Consider the following 21012-nt stretch of genomic DNA (forward strand, 5'->3'; position numbering starts at 1 on the left):
CGAGATCTAGTTCATGATCGCTTTCGTGTTGAATTTGTACCGTTCAAATAGAACCTAACGGAATCAATTGCACTAATGAGATACTGTCATCCACATTTTCAACCTGAGTTGCTAAGTTCTGGGCTAATTGTAAGAGTAAACGCTCATGAATTGAATTAGGAGTAGGCCGGCCTTTCAAGGAGGTTCTTTACAACCTCGTCTTAAGCTGAAGCGGGAGGAAATGTGCCAAGAAATCGACACTATCACCAACACAAAATTTCCAACAATTATCGAGGCTTCGAAACGGACTTTAGCATAGCTTAGCGATCCAGCTACGGCAACTGCTCTTTAAGTAATAGCCTGGCAAATTACATGCAGTGATAAAACAAAACCATGGCCCAAAGAGAGCATGCACTTGTGTAATAAGCTTTTGGACAAGAAAGCTTCGAAATCTAACCCCACGTCTACCTAATCACATCCGCCTGTATCGTGCATTCGTCTATGCACGTCTGATGCAACAGATCACCGACTGCTCGACCAAACTTCCCGATCGCCAGTAAGGTGAACATTCTAAGCACACGTGCGATACTATCTATCCCATATATGCTGAGCTGAAGCCCACGTGGTATAGTGATTAGTAGGAGGCATATAGAGACTCCGGGCCGGTCTGTAGCGATAGCATAGGCTCTTTGTATAAAAAAGTATACTTCTCGCTGTCGAAGTTCATACCGGAGTAAGAAAAGGACAGACTTCGCTTTCTTTCATCTCTACTACAAACACTTCCAGCCAAATCTCTACTGTCTTTCCGAAGCCATTCTAGCTGTTCGGTCGGCAATATGTACATGCCAACATCCCGCAGTTTGCTTACCACTTTCGCTTCGGCGATCTTGGCTAGCTCGCTGGTACAAGCGGCCTCCAACATGGTTCCTGACTATGAGGTCAAGCTCCTCATGAACCCCACAGTCGTTCTTGGAACTGACAACAAGCTCACACCGACTGTCCTTTCTACCTTCGGCATGCCCACGACGGTGACAAAGATGAACGTCCAGTTCCTCGATAAGAACAACAAAGAGATCTACAATGCCGGTTGGAGTCCACGTATCCGCAAGACCGAGGGCGAGAGTGACTTCGAGCTCACATACAAGAAGCGGTACCCCGTTACCGGTGGCGATATTGACGCCGCCCTTACAACCGCGAATACCGAAGGGTTCGACTCCAGCGATACAAACTATGACGCATAGATTGAGTGGGGCTATCAGAAGCAAACTCTTTCCATCAGCCGTAAAAAGTCTGCGTCGGGCTCTGGGTATAGTGGTATGGACCTGCCTGGCCAGACCAAATCCCGCACTTTCCTAATCGACAACGCGCCGGGCAAGTTCGATGATTGGGTATCCAATAACTGGGGTACGACCGCCCTCGCCTCAGCCCGCATCTTCGGACCCGTCCTTGCAAAGCGCTCGATCGGAACTTGGAGCAGTCTACAGATTTACATTGAAGTGTGGCCTATCAAGGATGCTGCGGGCACTGGGATCGAGTATCTTGTCGAGGCATCCTTCAAGACGAATAGCCGTACCACCGCTGCGACGAAGCAGGCAGATCTCATTACTCTCTTGACCAATAAGGGCTGGTTCCTCGCTCAAGATTCTTTGAAAACGCAGCTTATCATGGACCGCTACTAAGCGGTACATGGTCGATGGCATACGTTTGTGTTGCTACTAGCGACGAAGCCTTATAATTGTGCAGAGTTTGGGCATTTGACGGGACATAGAAATTTAAATACTTCGTACCATCCATTAAATTGGCCAACAGAAAGACATCTTTTTTTCAGATAATGTATATTGTATCTTGGATCACCTATAACTAGAAAGGAATGCACACTTTGTGTTAATATCATCATTCATCACTCTCTGTTCAAGTTTGTGATATCCTCTTTCTCCACGAGCCCGGGACCCCTCTAGAGCCTGGCAGTATTATATAATTATGGCACGGGATATTCTTGGTATCCCGTATATAGTGTTAGTATATCAAATTATTAATTTAGCTTCGATTCCACGAAATGGCTCTAAACATTATAAATCCAGCTTAAGAAACGACGAAAGTGTTAACCCGCACCCCGTATATAGCTACGTGTTTCCGTCCACAAAAAAAAGCTACCTTCTGTCTGTTTGGGGGTTATAAAGTTTTAAATAATATTAAATTTCGAATAGCTGGACTATAAACGAATTATATGCAGATAGTGTAGAATTTAGGCCAGCCACATTGAGCAAAAGTTAGAGCATGGTGGTTTTCAAATTCAACATGTTTACGGAGCTGTACCGAATCGATGAAACCAGCGAATTTCAATTCTATCCAGCGTATCTATACCGAGGAAACGCTGATACCATGCCACTTCTTATCCTCGATTGAGAGTTTCTCGGTAGCCCTTGCAGCATACCCCACGGCATCCGTACCAATGAGTAGTCGTAGCGGCACATCGTCCGCTTCAGAGAGGTCGATGATAATCCGTGCGATCTTTTCCGGGAGCGATGGTTCCTTTCCAGAGAAATCTCGCAGAAATTGAGCGAAAGCACCAACTGTCTCTTGATACGGCTCACTGACAGCGGGAATGTCCATCGATGAACCCGCCCAATCAGTTCGAATCCCGCCCGGCTCTAGAACTGTGACCTTTATGCCAAAAGGTGCAACCTCTTGCGCAAGGCCAGTGGAGAAGCCGCCGACGGCCCACTTGGCACTCTGATATGCGGTAAGGCCAGGGCTCGCGACCCGACCCCCAAGTGAAGATATTTGGAATATATGGCCCGATCCTTGTTGTCGAAAAATTGGAATGATGGCCTTGCTCGTATGCACAACGCCCATGAAGTTTGTCTCCCATTGAGCACGGAAATCCTTTATATCGATGTCCTCGACAGATGCGAGGTTGGCGTAGCCGGCGTTGTTTACTAGGACGTCGATCCGACCGAATTTTTTGTAACCCGTGTCGATAGCATTGATGACATCGCTTTCATTGGTTACATCGACGGCGAGGGCGAGAAATCTGGTATCGCCAACAGACTTTGAAAATCCTTCGAGGGTTTTCGGGTCTCGAGCTGTCGCAATCACCGATGCGCCCGATTGAAGAGCCGCTTCGACAACGGCTCTTCCAAGGCCCCGGGATGACCCCGTGATCAACCAGACTTTTGCCATTTCGTTGTATGAGTGTTATAAAGTTAATATTAAGATGTATTAAATAAAGGATGGAGGTTTAGTGTTTGTGGCTTATAGGTAGAGCCCATTACCGTCCGATAAAGGCCATATAGAAGGCATTAAATAGTTGTTCCAAATCACAATTAGCCCGAATAAAATATGGGAACTCTGATGCATCATGGCGCTAACCAACGGAGTTACGCTTTCTCCAGAGAAGAGCACGCATACTTTTTAAGATGACACAACACCGATACTAGGTCGGTACTAGGTAACCTTGTAACCCGCATCCGGTCCGCATCCGTGTTGCGCCACACTGCGGGCGGGCGGACTTCGGGCGGACTTGGTGCGGGAATTGCGGGGCCGCAGATTGTGGGCTTCAACACATTCCCGGTTAGCTATACCAACCGCCTCTGAAACAGATTCGTACCGTTCCTATTTCTTGGCCGTCAGCTGCAGATGCCTCCTTCTATGGGGCACTTTATCCACGGTGTCTAGCTAAGGCTGGACCGGTGGCTACAGAGCCCCGCCCTAAATAGGGAGAATAATGCCGTAATTAGGATTGAAATTGTCTGGATCGCGATTTATAAGCAATTCGTGCGAAGAACGTCTTATACGGCCTAAAAGAGAAGGATTCGAATAGTCATGAATTAATTCAGCACTTGGAAGGTTAGCTTCGGTTGTCGATAATATATTGGTGTTCGGTGTTAACTTTCAGCTTCCAACTAATGGATATTTAGCTAATCAGAATTCTGTGTATCCTAGCGCCAGAGGTTTGAGACTAAATGTCGACACACACTGCCACCAGTTTGTTTACACGATATGTGGATACTTCTACAAGATCTTATCTGAAGTCTCATACGCCTCAAGAATCTTCATGTATTCGTCTAAATGTAGCCTTCAATCAGTACAAGGAACATAGTCGGCCTTAAAAAACAAATTAAAATGAGAATCCTATGCTTACTTGCACATTGCCACCTCTGCCCGATTATCTCCAACATCATTTTGAGTTCAATTACTTTCTCATGCCACTGCTGGTCTCCGCTTTCGCGGCTGTACCAAAGGTAGGTTGATGCAGCTTGGTAGAGGCAGTCACATATCAACGGACTAACTCTCGTCGTTCCTCCAATTTCTACAGCCACATGCACACTTTTAGAGAACCGAAGTACTGCCTCGCATATTTCCTCGAGGCCCGAAAGTGCTCGGTGCTGCATCTCCTGGAGGTTGGAGCTCTTGAGCTGTTCAGGGGCGAAGCTTTCGGTACAAGAGTATTCAGAGTAAAGACAAAACAGCGCGCTAAAGCAAAGGCTTATTGCAGTGCAAAAAAGTAAATTCGCGGTAGGGTCCGATGTTTTGTTGCCACTTTCTTCAGCGCCAAGTAAAGCCGACGTGCTTAAGGCTTGGACTGTACGGTCAATTTGGATAGCCTCTTGATATCGAAATTCCGGGTCAGTATCGCAATCGCTTAGATGGCGCAGAACCCGAGATAAAAGATGGGCTGCTTGGCATGTTCTAGCGAATGGAGATGTGGCAATATTGGTAGATGTGGAAACCGCAAGCGGTTGGACGAGTGTAGGTTGCTGATACTGTTAGCCGGATTTCCTTTCGGAGCGGGTTATAGAAATTTATTGTACCCCCTGATCCCAGTAGGTGTCATCTATTGGCAAATAGGTATCTGGGCGGGCGTCGTCGCAGGCGAATGGACGGCACTTTCCACCAATTCCCACGTATCTAAGGACATATATAGCAAGGTTACTATATATACCAAGGAGATTTATTCTAATTGCATCGTTGGTCCATACCTGTCCAATATTATGACGCCCCACCAAACTCTCGACCGCTCTTCCAGCTCGGTTGAGGATACTGAATCCCATAAATGTTAAATATTGTGTTTGAATGATCTTCGCAAGGGACACTGAAGCTTACCGGGCGGAGAGAGCACTTGAGGAGCACGTTTTCTAGCATGGATGCCAAGAGCATGTCCTAGCCTTGCACAATGTCCCACGGTCAGATATGCTGTGGGAAACATCCCGTTTGATACCTCGTATAAGGAAATTAACAGTGCTGCCTGCAAAAGCCGAACAGAGATAACGTTACTGGCTTCAATCTCAGCCAAATACGCTTTGGCAGTTTTGTAAGTTTCGCGAGACAACGGATCAATACCATCATGATTAGCAGGCTGTATATTCAACCGCATAGTCAGTAGTAATAGCCCCGTGTCTAGATTAATAGCCCCACTAGGGTTGTTAAACTCCTTGTAAAAGCGAATCTTAGAGACTATCGTAGTTTATATATATAATCGATTAGTAGAGCATTACTATAGCGTGAACGTAGAACCATACATCTAAAAGGCGTTTATCTTACTTATCGGGAAAAAAGAATGGGTCGAATTGAAGTAAGTATCCACATCATTTTCTATTCGAGGACGATCACGAACGAAGTCTAATAACGCTCGTGGGAAGTGGGTTGCCGCCACGTTTATACTCATGCCCAGCAACTGGAATGTCTCATGGTCTAGGAAAAAGCATGCCGGAAACTCTGATTGGGCGAAATTAACGGAAGGTAACTGCGGTTGCATGGTTGTACCCATGGGCAGTGAACAAATACCGATGGCCCGCTGCGAAGCCTCCTGTGCACCTGGGCCGGGAAATGCTACGGCAGGAAGGCTATCGCCATAGTCGCAGGCCCGTCTATTCTTGAGGCAGAGACTGCAGTCTGGCAATTCTTTAGTGCATTTTCGCTTCTGCTTCCGACATGCTGAACAAGCGCGCAGGGCTACATTTTCCATAGCCATGCCGAAATTCGTGCAACCGTATGACCGCTGTATATACCTAGAGAGGTGAGCTAGGCGGCGAGGTCCATGAGGTTTACCCTCCACTTCGAGCACCTAGAATCGAGTCAAGGGATCACTGACAGGTTTGAGTGATATCTATGGCATGGTTCGTCGTAGTCTTTTATTAAAACGCTTCGGCGCGCGCCTTACCGTTGCCACCTTCTAGATCAACACGCGACATCAAACCATTTATACTCTCGAATTCTCAATACGTGTGAGCCACGTACACGCCATGGGTGCATACACATTTTCGTAAGACCACGTCCCGGAGACTAATTCCACAACCGATTAAGACATCATTGCGAATTATGTCTTCGTCGTTGGAATTGCTGGCTATAAACACTCGTACCTAGCCCGTTGCCTCGCATCTAGGTGGGATTTCCTTCGGGGGTTTCGGGGGTTTCCTCAAAGTTGAGCCAAAATCTCGAGACAATCGAGTGAACTAACGAAAAAGATTAACAATAAGCACTCTCATAAACCTAGAAATGCTTAAAAATTGTCGGTTATTCATGTACTCAACTCGTCACTCGCGCCGTCTATATATCATGCATATGCAAGAAGAAGACGGAAAACGCTGTTCGACGACACACATATACCAGTCTAATATCGAATAGATAATTAGTTGTCAAACAATAGAATAAGATATGTTTATGTACCATCAACCAGCAGGATATCGATCGTGGGTCTACTTCGAGATACCGACTAGCGCGGATATATCAAATCTCTTTCTTCCTTCCTCTCTTTGATATTACTTTTGGTTTTGGCTCCACTTAATCGGACAGATACGAACGTCTGAATCTTATAAAAGTATACAGCTCCCGCACTGATTAGATAGCGCTAGTTCTATATATACCTTTAATATATATACTTAAGTAGTGAACTTGCTGGAAGTTAAGTTATGTAAAAGTCTAGTAGCCAATTAAATCGTTCTCCGATACAAACCGCATTGGACATTAAGTCGCCAAACCATTGCAAATAGCCTCCAGATGAACATCAATCATTAACCCTTTTTTAAAAAAACTTTCAAGGTGGCTTGTGCAGTTTGGGGCTAGCCTTGTTCCCAAAGTCGCCGCGAAACGATTTGTAAAAAAAAACGAGGCCGGATCGCAATCTTGACTGTAGGCAAAGAAGATAGCACGCCGAAAGGGCAACTAACTCTTTCGATAGATTTTTCCCCTCACGTGATCACCCATATGGTATCCCCACTGGCAGGCTGTATAGTCAAGGAAAGGGAAATCCCCTAGGAGCGCATTCTTATTTGTAACTAGAGAGGCCGTAATAAGGTCAAGGCGAAGGTATGTTAAATATGCTTTGACAGTATGCTCGTGCCCATGCTTAAAGCAATATTCGCCTCGTGAATGCAGGTACGCCTGGAGTGAAAGGTGAACAAGGCAAACGGTAGACGTCTCCTCCTCCACGATAACAAGACCAAGACAGCAATCTAGCCGGGACTGTCGAGACGGGAAGTGATCGGTATTAAGATAGCCGTCCCCTATTTTCAGAGCAAGAGACTCGAGTAATTCGTTGACATGCAATGGTTTCTCTGCCAGATGGACCCACATCAATATATCCAATGCTAAATCAGAAGAGCTTGGAACCTGTTGCTTGGTTCTGTCAATATTGCCTTCAAACGCCCCATAGAGCTCTCCAGGCAGTTTATTGAGAGCTAAGCGCCGATTCGCCCTCATTCGTTCGTCAAGAACCGTTTTGATCCGTAAAGCCGTAATAAGGAGCCTTGTTTCCCTCTACGTTAGAAAACTCAACGACAAGTCCAGGAGAGCTAATTACTCGCTTCTCGCGTTCTTCGAGACGCTTTGGTAATTCTCACAAGGATATCCTGCTTTAGTTTTTCATCCATAAGGTATTTATCACGGGCCCAATCCTCATCAATTTTTGTTGCAACGAACTTTTCGATGTCGCTTTTATTGGCTTCGATGGTAGTTTTGAGAACCCCTGCAAAGTACCGGTCAACAATGAATGGTATATGAGGCCTCCCAGTGATGAGAAGAGCTGAATCGAAGGGATTAACGTTCGGAGGGAACCAAAAAGTGCTTCTTCGCGCTGAGCCTCGTCTAGGGCGTCTATACATATGTAGACCCGGCCAAACTGTTGTCAAGCGCGAAGTAGCATCGCATCGACATCTCCTTGCTCGGGAGGTTTGTTTTCTCGACATTTTCTTCATAGATTTGAAGAACTTCTTTTGGGAGGGATGGCAGAATTGACAGCAGCTGCGCTAGCGGGCTGGCCATCAAGTTTGTTGCAGTCTGGCGTGTTTGGTCTCGGTAAACACAATAGACGAATGCGAGGCCAAAATTTAGTTCCAAGCCCTCACATAAAGCCATGATGTGATCAATGGCAAGTGAGTTGTACCTCCGATATATCTTAGTTTGCTAGTAAATAAACTAGAAGTTCAACAAAAGAGGGGGTAGCAATGTACGCAAGAACACTTTCCCAGCGCCTGGAATACCGGAGCAGCATAGAATACGAAATGAGTTTCTGCGACTGCACAGTCCTTGAAGCTCGGCTCTTCTAAAAGCCAATTTCCCGTGCCCGGAACTCGGCTAGATCGTATGTCGTATGTCGCTACTATAGTTCTGATGGCGATAACCACCGCAAAATTTCATCAAGCTCCCCCCCTAGTTTATCTTAAATTTAGTTGCAAAGCCCCGAAGAATTAACGAGTATGAGTAACAAATACTTTGTTGTGTCAACTCAATGCGCCCCGTAACTACCCTAACGTTATAACCGGTTAGCATAGCCTCTCTAGCACGATCATTCTCTAGCATTTATTCGTAGAAATCTGAAAATTACTAACACCAGGAAGACCACCAGCAATATCTTCACAAGCGCGGTGCATTCAAATATCAGGAAAGCAAAGGCCGGGCCAATGTTACCGACCATTGTTTATTTGACGTGTGGCGTCATGTGCTAGTCAAAGAGTTATTGTTAGAAAAGACTGGGGAAACAACTTTTTAGTACCGGCCAAACCTACATTCTGAAAGAACCTCAACAATCGCTTTCGTGTTTTCCGCCGATCAGCTTGCGAATTCCTCAAAACCCTTAAAGTGGCTGCACCTCAAAGTGTTGTATCATTTATTGGATTTTGCATTGAAAATAATTACAACCGCAGGGTTGTTGTAAGTTGGCCTCGTTGACCATCGCAAGTTGAAAATTAAAAAAGTCTCTAAAAATATCAGTGTTGTGCAACAAGAGCGGTATTAAGCAAAGTATTCTAAGCCCGCATCCGTGAAGCATCATAGAGTAATTCAGCTTGCCAGCACTGTTTCGATCTGTGCGCCCCCCGCATATAACACTATTTGGCTAGCAAAGGAGGGTCTTTCGAAATGAAGCACTGAGTTTTAGGCGTCTTCGAGGATTGCGTGTCTGGCGAAAATGTCGCAGCGTATAAGATCGCTATTGGGCTCGATATAAAACCTTCTAACTCCATTTCAACGTTGGACGCAATGAGGCCTGAGTAGATTCATATTAATACTATACTCGGCCAGAAAGGCTCCGCCAACACAAACATTCGGGCCAAAGCAGAGGTGGGTTGTGAACCTACGGAAGCCTTTCCTTAAATTTGACGATTGAACATATTGTCTCGGACCCAGCCCCACCCAAAAAAAAAGAATTACAGGGTGGGATTGAACAATGATGATGTCGAAAATATGAGTACTGTCTTCTGACTACGAGGTTCGCAGTAACGCGTAGCCTACTTATTGAATATAATTCCCGCGTCCCGTCGTGGGTCGTGAATAATGTATAACGAAAATCCAAGCTTAAGCAGTTGGCAAGGTTTGGGAAAACGACGCTCGCTGTACTCCGCAGGGGCTTTTCATTAGAGAGTCAATTTAATTGTTGAACGCCCTAGAAATAATATCACATTCCAGACCTGGGAAAACCAAGGAAGGGGTAATTTTTTGATTCATGAATTAAGTAAGGTTGTTAACATGTTCGAATTGGCCGATCCTCAAACGACTCCTTAGTCTCTGGGTTCAACTAAAACTGATCCTCAAATAGCACCTGTAAACTTCGTGAAGGTCCTATACAATGCTATAGAATAATATTTGGAGTCTTGATCGATCGCGATTAATTTGGCGATCATCCGAAACTAGGTCCCAGGGATGGATCGGGGAGTTTACAGAGAGCCCTAGGATTTGCCTGTGTTCACCTTTTAGATATTTCGTAAACCTCCTAGGTAACCATCGGGGGTTCAAAGACAGCTTGATATGACCTGGTGCGTGGGCGGAGATCCATCAAATCTCCGAAAGATAATGTCGTGTACCAAGACACACTAAACTGTTACTGCAATCGCTGGCTAGAGCTCGAAGAAGAGCGGTCAACACAATCCATCTCCTCCCGAAAAATACCCTCTTCGAGTGTCATGATGTGACCCGTTGGCGGCCAGCTTGGCCAACCAAAATAATTGAGGATATATATAGCCAGAAAACCGGGGGACACTTTATTTGTATGAACTCAGCTAACTCAAATTTAATTCCGTACTGTAGGAGTGCATCAAAAAGCCTCCATATTGAATCTTTTGGCATTGAATACGCGTCTTAAGCTTACGTTCTTTTAAGTCCATGGATTCAGACCAATCCATCGGATACATGTCCAAATACGAAAAATATCGTCCTGCGAAAGAAGACGTACCAAGGAATAACTCGCTCCAGTCAAGAAAGCCATTAATCTTCTAAACTCGGGATATCATGCTTAAACCAACAACAGTAGCATAGTACTAGTTACCCAACCAAACCCCAAACATTCAATCGGTCAATCGTTGTGCTCAAACAACATATAGAATTCGGCGTCGATTGTTTTGAATATTGTCTATTAAACAACGCCAATGCGTGGTGCTTATTAACCCCATGGACGCGTTTTAAGAATATTTCCTCTTTGTCATCTTGCATGTGGAAGGTTCGCTCAATATAAATCAAATAAAGGAGCCAAAAAGGATCTCCGGATGTCGGGTTGCCAAGACCGTTGCTACCTGAGCTAGTATATATTAGGTTAGTGTGTTGCATATTTGTGGACCAACGCAAGATTTAAGCTTTTATCGTGATTCAGATCTGAGGTTCAAGGCGGACGGTCTGTATCGATATCTTCAGTCTGCACTTAGATACCTTGGTATCATGGTATATGATAGCGTTATGAAAATGCGCTGGCTCAGGGCGAATTACTATCTTTGTCTGCACTTCCCTATTTGCGTTCCGAAATCTCAAAGCAGTACTTTACCCTAAGCCAGCCGATGTACATATCTCCACAGCCCTGACTATTGCACCAGCGCGCCTTCAAATTACTATCTATATGTAGATATATCACGATCTGTATCATAATATTAAATCATAGGCCAAATATCACTGAGCCAAAATTTTTTTTGTCTCCGACCGGGATATGTTTTCACTTATCGGATTCCATATGCATGTCTTAATTAGAGGAGAAGTCTCCCAATGTTCGCTATCCTTTGCTAGGGTGATCACAGTTTATATCTAGTTCTCGACGATATCCTTATATTTTAATAGAAGAGTAACTTCAATTGGTGGTATTAGCTTTACATTTGATAGCATTAGAAGAATATTCTTTTAATTAGTGTTGTTTGTATACGTTACGGTGCGAAATGATCATTAAATCAACTAAGTTTATTATTTCGATTTCAGCGTTGCTCTGAGCTCCGAAAGAGCCTGATCTGAATATATTCGTAGTTTTTAATATTACTTAAAGTATAAATTCTTACCAGCCGTCTTTATAGTACTATATCTATATATCCTTGCATATGGTCTGTTTAAAGAATGAAATACATGATGCTATATACGAAGTGCTGATATTACATCTATTGCTAAACTTTCAGGATTTGCTGCTAAGGTTACCGTCGGCAGTGAAAAGAGCTGTTTTGTTAAATATATTAATGTTCTAGCTAACAAGAACAATTATAACGATATCTATTCTGTGCGTTTTAGAAATTTATATATCCGGAATCATGGTGTGAAGCTTTGCGTGAGGAACAACATTATATTACTGTCGTCGAAAAGGATCTATATGAGCAAAAATTATGCACAAGAAATCCTATTCTCTGTATTTATGTGCCATCAACTAGTTTTATATCTGCTACAATCTCACCGTGAAATATTACATGTATATATTAACTATAAGGTCTCAAGGTGGCGAGACAGATGATATCGATGACACCAATTCAATTTCCACGATTCAGAAAATTATTACTATAAACAAGATCATATCAATCTATATCATATCAAACAGGGACTCAAAGTATTTCTAACACTGAGAAGCTAGGAGTGGGGTATAAAGGCAGATTCTGTATCCCATTGAGAACAGTCATGGTAACGTTATAACGAGTATTGAACAAAAGATTTTGTAATGTTCTGACTGACACCAATCCGCCTGAAAATGCCTCAATCCCCAATAGCATTCATCAATCATCATACATTGGTGTTAGCATAGGGCTACGATTGTGGAACAAATATAATATATAAACCAAAGTTGAGAATATTCGGCGGTTGTTTATTCCTTGCAGGATTTACACGTGTTTACGGCATCAACTCGAATTTTCTCATCAGTCCCTAGATCGTATACGCCTACATATATTCTGATATACAACTCTGAATTACAAGTATTTAATTATTCTATTACTCCGAATAACTAACAGGGGAAATGGACTAAATCTAGGTGTCATTTCCAAATGAACATGTTGCAAATTTCACAATTGAAATGTCTAATGTAGTCGTTACTTCACATTGTAATCTATGAGGCTCACTCGAAAGACTACGTAGATGTCATCTTTGTCGTACACGGTGAACCATACCAGCGTCAGCCAGTTCAATTTTTCTTATCGAAGCTTAAAGCTAATCACTTAAGCTCCGAAGCTACAGTCTTAGCCTGAGAGTTGGGAATCGGCCAATCTCCTAAACCTAGAAGTTTATCAGGGTTTACCCGTATAGTATGAGATGCGTAAAAGCCGACGTATGACTGTTTGGAGAGTGCCTTTCCTCTAGTCTGAGGTTGCATTTAGGTGTGGATAATAAGATTTTGGCCCCTAGCTCTCCCCTAGCTCTCCCCTAGCTGCCCTAGCCCGTAGCTCTCCTGGTTTACTAGCCCACCAGATCTCACCTAGCTGCATCTAGTTTCCTTAGGTCTTTTGAGCTCCTACTACCCCTTAGGTTTCATTAGGCATGCTTAGTTTTATACTACATTAAAGAAGTTGCCCCCTTGCGTCAACTAGCCCCACAAGAAAATGTCATGCCTGTCTTCTCCCTGGAGACAACGAGAATGGAATATTACTTGATGCATGAAAACGGCGTATATCTCGCCCTTTTAGGTATACGAAATAGATTTGATTCCACCCTTATGTTGGCTTTTAATCTTAGGATTTTTCAAGCTAGCCAATATATGGGATCAGGTATGTATGTACCACGCAAGGCAGATGTTGGTTGGCATTAACATAACATTTCTGTCGTCGACGTCGAAGGCAAACATGCCTTTTTTAGCACAAACTCTCTCCAGACTTGGCTAATATAACCTTTTTAGACGTGCTCCGCATGTCGGTCATGCATACCCCATGTCTTGGAATGTGAAAAAATCCACCACATCAACACAAATCCGACTAGTATCGATCAACTGAGACACCACTCGAAGTCGATCACCTCCGAGTTCCAGCAGATTTTTGACTTTTTAGAATTCAAGCCACACATTCAGACCAAGCTAATAGCTACCCAGTGGCGCCTCTCGGGTATTTGCTGCTTGGGCGGAACAACGCCTACGTACCCAATTGCAAATATTCCCTGCAACTAGTTGGTGGGAAACGAAAAAAAGTACAGAAGTCGGAAGCTATTTCGTTTAGAAAGTAGGTAATTAGTAGGCGATCAAATTGAACTTCCAGGCTAGTTACCCAAAGCTTGCCAATGGTAAATCCTGTGACTGACGAATCGGAAATTTTCCTCTACATTGCTTGGCACGAGGGCGAACAACTCACAAATCCAACTTGAACCTAACCGATTTTGTGTTGGCACCTGGGGTACTGCATAGCATCCATAGTAACATACCTGGTAACTTGCAGACTCGTAAATGGTTTCCTGCATTGGCAATTTGCTAGTAAAGGGATGCAGTTACTTAAAACTGAAAGATTTACTACTTATTGCAACGTTTTTAGGCGAATTTTCCTCCGAGAAATAAGGTTACTACATAGCCCTGGGTTCAATTAATTTAAACTAACCACCCTTGCGTTCCTCCTGCATTCCAATGTATGTCGCCTAACTATATTCCACCTGTATTGCACCTGTAATGCACCTGACCGCTATTTGGATTCCGTCCGGATTTGAATTCCAACTGTATTCAACCCTGTATTCGAATTCTACCAGGATCTCACCCTGTCTTCGAATTCCTTCTATCTTCCATCTGTATGATATGTATGTTTCACGTACAGGTCATCTACATTCCATCGGTAGTTTGATTGCATTCCACCTGCATTCCACCTGCATTCTACCTGCATTCTACCTGCATTCTACCTGCATTCTACTTGGGATTATGCTCGTGTTAGCCTTTCGATCGCGCGCCTATCGCAATTCTTGTTAGGCTTCGATGGCTATGACCCCAGGGAGCACCAAGATCGTGTACTCCTTTCTAGCCAACAGACGGGTATATAAGTCTGTCCATTTCACCCACTTTGGTTTCGAATTATCATCATCAACATCTTCAATCATTCAAACAATCAACAGTTTCTAAACAAACTTCCAATCTTTTAACAATCTTTCAATTACTTAGCTCTACAGCTTTAAAACTCTCATTCTTCAAAATGCAATTCTCCACTCTCTTCACTGTCGTCGCTCTCGCTCTCAGCGTTTCTGCCCTCCCAAACACCGCTGCTGGTGGCAAGGAAGTCGTCTTCCCAATTGGCAACTCGGTCACCATGGTCGAGGCTAACAAGGCCTGCGGATCCAACATGAAGCTTAACTGCTGCAACGATGTCGACATTACCAAGAACGCTCAGAGCAGCGCTGCTGGTCTCCTCGGATTGAACCTTGACAGAGTTCTTGGAAAGGTCGGCATCCTCGGAAAGTGCAATGAAATCAGCATCCCAGTTGGTAAGTCGCCTATAACCATCTCTTTCACATCTCTATCAAGAGACTAACATGGCATAGTCAACCTCGTCCCTATCAACAACCTCCTCAACAACAAGTGCAAGCAGAACGTTGCCTGCTGCCAAGACAGCGGTAACAACCAGCAGGTAAGCATTCAAACTTTACAACATTATCACATCCATTGATACTAACTTTTCCCACAGTCTGGTCTCGTCAATGTCGGTCTCCCATGCATTGCTCTCAGCAGCTTGATCTAGAGAATTATCTCGATCGCTTTCGAATATGGTTGGACAATAGGTTTCTGAGCTGTTGCGCCAGCTTTCGAGCATGAGCATACTTGGTATTCGCGGAAAATATCTGAGATCCTAGGGAACGTAGCACGCGCTCCTTCGAATTTCTTCAATTCTTGTCTTTTTCTTCTTCATTGTCTTATTCAGACCCCATTTAATTAGACTTAATTTGTACACCACTAGAAAATCTTGTGACTATTCTTTCAAATCAAATTATTTTCACAACAAAGCTTCATCCTTATAACTTTCTTCTTCGTGAATACAGATCAACATATTTAGTTACTTCTATTAGTGCTACAGCAATCAGGGCAATAGACTGACACCAAGATTCTTACGTATTCCTCAATTGGTACTTCAAAAACTTAGCGCTAAAATCCACAACAGAGAACTTCTACTAGACTTGAATTATCTTTTCTCGATCGTTTGGCTGATGTATATTATTACTGTAACTTCATACTATTTCGACTACCAGTCCATCTTTAGAAGTCGTCAATACCATATACATATCTTGTAATCGTCTATTGTGTACGTTATCAGCCCCTAGTGGCGCCCTACGTTTCAATCAACGTTCTTTGGATTCAATAGATCATTTGATTGAAATTCTCAGATTACCCAATGTATATAGAACCCAAACTTGCGAACTCATTTATCCTCCGGCAAAATAACTTCGGATAAGATGCGGACTCTCGAATGATTCTATACGATCGCTTAATTTGAATTCTTGTGAGGTTATGATAGGAAGTACCGAGATCACGGTGAACTTATATCTTACGACAAATATGAAATGAAGGATTATAAAAATCTATAATATCTACATTGTTGCGGATGGAATTATCGCTACTGAATTGAAACTACCAATAATATTTCTCGATAGGCTATGAGATGTTACTTTACGGTGCTCTGAATGAGAAGCATTTCATTAAGTATTTATCTTGATCCTAGAGCTTCGTTTTATTTCTATTCTCTACATGAAATGGTATCGGTACTCTAGTTTTCCATCTATTATCGGGTTCTTCAATCCCATCGACTCCAATTATCTCTGCATGAACTGCTATAACTAATATCGAGTTAGAAATACTATCGCATCTACAACGAGCTAAATATGCATCTGTGTTTCGAATTCAAATACACTACCTCATCTAGTTGCCAATGGATGTAACATTTTACGCAAAACTCGTGCAATCCTCCTAGTTTCCGGTAAGAGACAAGTACAACTTGCCTTGAGCAAGTTTATATAATTATTCGGTTGGATTTCATTGAATCTTACGTTAAATACATGCGTACATATATGTATCGTAGTTTGATAGGATGTAAAATTTGGGTCAAGAAGCGAAATCATTCCGAAATATATGGCGTAATGAGCGTCTATGAGCCTGCTACCTCCGACATCATCTTTAGAAATGGTTGTAAATGGAATACATAGCCTATTGGCGCATCCAATTTTGAGACTGAGATTTACACAGTTGACGAGCTCGAGACTGTCGTTCGACACATAAACATTGTGGTATTTTGTTACAGCAACACAAATATTCCTCGAAGTAAGGGCAATATGTATCCGGAGATACTCTCGCTCGTTTGCAGGAAAGCGGATAAACCCACTTTAATTATCGTGGAAGACTCGTGCAGTCTCGCGTAGATTCGCTCTCGAGCCTCGTGGGAAAATAATAGAGTGTGTTCTAGGCTGGGCAACTTGTTTCAGGGTCGTTCTCAAAGATCCGAGGCCGAGATGCCACAAATGCATACACCAACTTGACTCAAATTCAAATTTAAAAGCCCACTTTGTGTCTTTCGTATACCGAGCAGATACCATACCGTCTCTCTATATCTTGATATCCGTAGGCCAGCTTCGTGCAGAGAAAGGATAGGGGTCGTTTCGCGCGTAAGGCCCAAGGCCTGACATGCATGACTAGATGACTACATCATGATATCAACACAGTTTCTTTTTTACCGCAAATAATACCCAAGCAAGGGATACATCAACTTCAGAAACTTGGATATTAACTTATAACAGTCTAGCCTAACACCATCTTTAGAAACCACAAACCCCTGCTGAGTCACAGGATTTACTTTATCGGGGAATTTTACCTTTTTTGTCAATTTCATTCTACTACGGGATTACTCAATTGTATACTGAGAAATTTATGCTAGCTTCTTTTGAATTAAATGGCGTTCTTCCAAGAAGTTGGGCCAGGAGGTCAGCAGGATTCCAGTCTCCTTTCCTAGCCTCCAATCTTATATTTTCCGGTATCCCTCGAAGGTTGCTTAAGCTTGGTGCTTGTCGCTGATTATCTAAAAACATCTTTCTCATCTTCTTTCGGTTTTCCCGTTCGCTCTTGCGTTGTCTCGAACGTATCTGTCGTGCTACACGAAAGAACAGTGTACACGGCAAAGGGAAGCCGGATGGAGGCTGGAGGAACCCCGCAATAAACTCATAGAAGTCGGTGAGAAATCCCTAACAATATGCTGTCAAACTCTATGATGTATACACCTTTTACACGTTTTTGTACCCTTGCTGACGGAGCTGAGTAACACGAGTTAGCACAGCACTCGGACTTGGTCGTACATTGTCAACGGGGCACCGGCACCGGGGAACATACAACTTGACAAATCCAGACCATCAGTTATCATTAAGATGGTGTATAGCCAGCAGATATCAATTTCAAACCCACCCCGTTGACTTTGCGAGAAGGTCACTCTCTGCACGCGACTTGAGGAAGTTCCCCACACGCAACACAGGCCGGAAGAGATCGATCACGATGCGGCGGCTCGGTTAAATCCTCAAACTCAACCAATGATATCGCCGCTCTACTCTTTCAGCCAGACAAGTATCATTTTTTTCTTGTTTCCTCACAATTCCATGTCGGTGGGCTGAATGCATAATTTTCTGCAATCCATCGCGGTCGGAAGAAATCTGCCTAGGCGGGAACCAATTCAGTATGCGGGTAACCACGTAAAATCGTAATTCTACCTTATCTGTCCCGCTCGGATCTGCAGAATGCTTGAAGGGTGTGGGACAAGCATGCCGAATGCGGCGTTGGTTGCAGGAACTTGATATCCCGTTCTGCAGGATTTTGATATGATAGAATATCAAGTGCGGGGTAGCTACATAGCTTCCATTCTGCACAACATAAAAGTATCTCTTTATAAGGTATTTCTTTTGTAGGGTTGTGTAAAAGTGGGTATATTAATGGCGGAGGGGATCCTGATATTTGTGGTTCAGCAGCGGGTGGAAATACAGCATCACCTAGATCCTCCTCTCCTGGCTTTGACGTGCAAAATATAACATCTGCTTTACCAAAAGTGATAATTTTTTTGCCAGGAAACTAGCTATCTAAGATACCTTTATCATGGAGCACATTGCATCCACCGACATTGACGTTGTCGGGCTTCTTAGCAAGAACAATGCCTACGATTATATCATCGTAGGAAGCGGCATGGGAGGTGGCCCTCTCGCCGAAGTCCTCTCTCAAAGAAAGAAAAAAGTACTCCTCATTGAACGAGGACATCCTATCTTCAATACCCACGTTCTTAATACCTCACGCCCATACTTCAAGCGCGGAGCTAGTAACTCCCCTGAAGGCAATGAGGCTATCTATGACGCCGTCAAAGCCAAAGTGCGCTGCACCGAAGGTTCCACCCCATACATCGGTGGGCCTGTCTACTGCGTAGGTGGTAGATCCAATCTTTGGGGTATTTGGACTCCACAGATCAGCAAGCCGACTCTGGACTCCCACTTCCCTGAGGATATTACCAAATACCTCACCGAGAAGCAAAAGGTCTACAACCGTGAAGGCGAGGAGTTTGAAGTGAATGGATATGATTATGCATTCAATTTCATAACTGACTATTCTCAAAGCACTGCTGTATACCCTAAAGGTAGCGGCCAGATAACGGCCGAAGCTCTTGAAGGCGTACGAGTCAGCCTAAATGGAGCCTTACCTGGTTCAAACTTCGACCTCATGCCAGTTGCGGCACAATTTAACTCTGCGGCCCCGTATAAGTTCCCCCAGGGTGCATACAGTACCACATTGGCGCTGATGAATCGAATCTATGCACACGATCGGTATTTGACAGTACTTCTGAACACGGAAGTACTTTCCGTTGAGCATGAAACAGTTGGGTCCGACGAGTTAGTACTCTATATCCATCCTCACTTTTGAAGTTCTTTTAAGGGGTTTAACTAACGAACTCTCTCTGTTTTTATAGTAAACGAAAGGCTACCTCCATCCTCGTCCGTCATACAGATGGTGAAAATAGAATGATTAAGAACCTTGATGTTGGCACTGCGGAAGTAATTCTAGCTGCAGGATCTATTTGTACACCAGCGATAGCACTCAACAGCGGTTTCGGGTCCTTCAAGTCTCTCGGACTTGTAGGAAAGGGCCTTATTGACCACGACGTATGCTATGTTCGATTCGCCAAATTGAAGTCCGGTGGATTGACAATGGCACCTGTCAACATGAAAACAATCTTACCGGTCGCAGGTAAAACCTGTTTGGTCACCGTGACTGTCAATGCCAACTTTTTCTTGGCTGGCAGCTCCGCATCACTCCCCACGAATCATTACTATTCTCTTAAAAAGAATCGTCCTTTCGAACTGAAGAAGGGGCTTAGCGATGTTAATGAAGATGACTATGATACCATTTGTGTGTTGTTCGAGTTTGTGGGTGAGTTGAACGATGGGAACGAGGTCCTCAGTACTCCTGGAAAGGATCCTGTCATCCACATTGTTCGGCCACCACTTGGTCCAGACGTACAGTGTGCGATGGAGGATATATGTGCCAGGATCAGGAACTTGTTCCTTTACGACAAACCAGACTTTGCCAGCGACCTCCCAGCTCCACGACCAGTACAACTCGGCTTTGGAGTCTTCTCCCATGAGTGTGGCACCATGCGGATGGATGGACCTAAAAGCACTGACGGTGTTGTTGACTCCAATCTCAGGGTCAAGAACTTCGAAAATCTTTCAGTTTGTGATCTATCCGTCTTCCCGGTCAGTCCGGAAGCAAATCCAGCACTCACATTGGTGGCACTTTCATTGAGGATGGCAGACAAATTTGCACCTCCGGTTGTCAATCCAAAGTTCCCTCCAATAAGAGTCCCCCAAGAGCCTTCGACTGGGTACATGGGTGAGCCCGGCGGAGAGGGTGGAGACTGTGGTAGTGGTGAAGGTGGGGCTGGGGGTGGTGCGGGCGAGATTACTAGGTATTTGCCTTGGCCTCTAGTTGAATAAGCCTGGTCTACATGGCAGAATAACTAGCTTGTGGTCCGTGCACGGGCGTTGATGGTTGATCATGTCCAAGAAAAAAGTGTCGGGAAATACTTATGTGCTCTGTAGGAGGTTAAAGGAGCCTACCTACTAACACTTTCCTTTGTATTGGCCAATACATATATCAAATTGTTACGTTGGCATAGGAGACTGCTTGTAGCATATCGATATCATATGATAATTAGTATCTATCAAGCATAGTCCCAAATGTATTATCTATTTTTCGTAGCCAACCCCGACATATGTGCACTCCATAGAATTCCTAAGTAACTATTATTGTCTCTTTCCCAAGTGTCACGAGAAGGGTGAAAGCTAGTACTACCTCTGGCAATATGTAACTATAACATCGCGTGCACCCGTCGATATCTT

The 21012-nt window shown here is 43.9% G+C and overlaps 8 protein-coding genes across 8 annotated transcripts; 4 read left to right on the forward strand and 4 right to left on the reverse strand.

Annotated features, from left to right (window-relative positions):
- Positions 1–815: 815 nt before the first annotated feature.
- On the forward strand, positions 816–1220 carry AOL_s00006g564 (uncharacterized protein; the record flags this gene model as incomplete). Its single annotated transcript, XM_011119873.1, has 1 exon — positions 816–1220. The coding sequence occupies one exon, from the start codon at positions 816–818 to the stop codon at positions 1218–1220; it is 405 nt and encodes a 134-aa protein (XP_011118175.1).
- Positions 1221–1295: 75 nt separating this feature from the next.
- Positions 1296–1658, forward strand: AOL_s00006g565 (uncharacterized protein; the record flags this gene model as incomplete). The annotated part of the gene is made up of 1 exon (XM_011119874.1): positions 1296–1658. The coding sequence occupies one exon, from the start codon at positions 1296–1298 to the stop codon at positions 1656–1658; it is 363 nt and encodes a 120-aa protein (XP_011118176.1).
- A 679-nt stretch (positions 1659–2337) lies between these two features.
- On the reverse strand, positions 2338–3162 carry AOL_s00006g566 (uncharacterized protein; the record flags this gene model as incomplete). Its single annotated transcript, XM_011119875.1, has 1 exon — positions 2338–3162. The coding sequence occupies one exon, from the start codon at positions 3160–3162 to the stop codon at positions 2338–2340; it is 825 nt and encodes a 274-aa protein (XP_011118177.1).
- An 831-nt stretch (positions 3163–3993) lies between these two features.
- Positions 3994–5953, reverse strand: AOL_s00006g567 (uncharacterized protein; the record flags this gene model as incomplete). Its single annotated transcript, XM_011119876.1, has 6 exons — positions 3994–4046; positions 4124–4739; positions 4794–4890; positions 4962–5022; positions 5086–5436; positions 5524–5953. 6 exons carry the CDS (start codon positions 5951–5953, stop codon positions 3994–3996), a joined length of 1608 nt encoding a protein of 535 aa, XP_011118178.1.
- A 1190-nt stretch (positions 5954–7143) lies between these two features.
- On the reverse strand, positions 7144–7680 carry AOL_s00006g568 (uncharacterized protein; the record flags this gene model as incomplete). The annotated part of the gene is made up of 1 exon (XM_011119877.1): positions 7144–7680. The coding sequence occupies one exon, from the start codon at positions 7678–7680 to the stop codon at positions 7144–7146; it is 537 nt and encodes a 178-aa protein (XP_011118179.1).
- Positions 7681–7772: 92 nt separating this feature from the next.
- AOL_s00006g569 (uncharacterized protein) lies at positions 7773–8165 on the reverse strand (the record flags this gene model as incomplete). Its single annotated transcript, XM_011119878.1, has 1 exon — positions 7773–8165. One exon carries the CDS (start codon positions 8163–8165, stop codon positions 7773–7775), a length of 393 nt encoding a protein of 130 aa, XP_011118180.1.
- A 6633-nt stretch (positions 8166–14798) lies between these two features.
- On the forward strand, positions 14799–15341 carry AOL_s00006g570 (uncharacterized protein; the record flags this gene model as incomplete). Its single annotated transcript, XM_011119879.1, has 3 exons — positions 14799–15087; positions 15145–15230; positions 15288–15341. The coding sequence occupies 3 exons, from the start codon at positions 14799–14801 to the stop codon at positions 15339–15341; spliced, it is 429 nt and encodes a 142-aa protein (XP_011118181.1).
- Positions 15342–18721: 3380 nt separating this feature from the next.
- AOL_s00006g571 (uncharacterized protein) lies at positions 18722–20607 on the forward strand (the record flags this gene model as incomplete). Its single annotated transcript, XM_011119880.1, has 2 exons — positions 18722–19503; positions 19581–20607. The coding sequence occupies 2 exons, from the start codon at positions 18722–18724 to the stop codon at positions 20605–20607; spliced, it is 1809 nt and encodes a 602-aa protein (XP_011118182.1).
- Positions 20608–21012: the final 405 nt, after the last annotated feature.

Source organism: Orbilia oligospora, assembly GCF_000225545.1.
Source record: "Orbilia oligospora ATCC 24927 unplaced genomic scaffold scaffold00006, whole genome shotgun sequence".
Lineage (NCBI taxonomy): Eukaryota > Fungi > Ascomycota > Orbiliomycetes > Orbiliales > Orbiliaceae > Orbilia > Orbilia oligospora.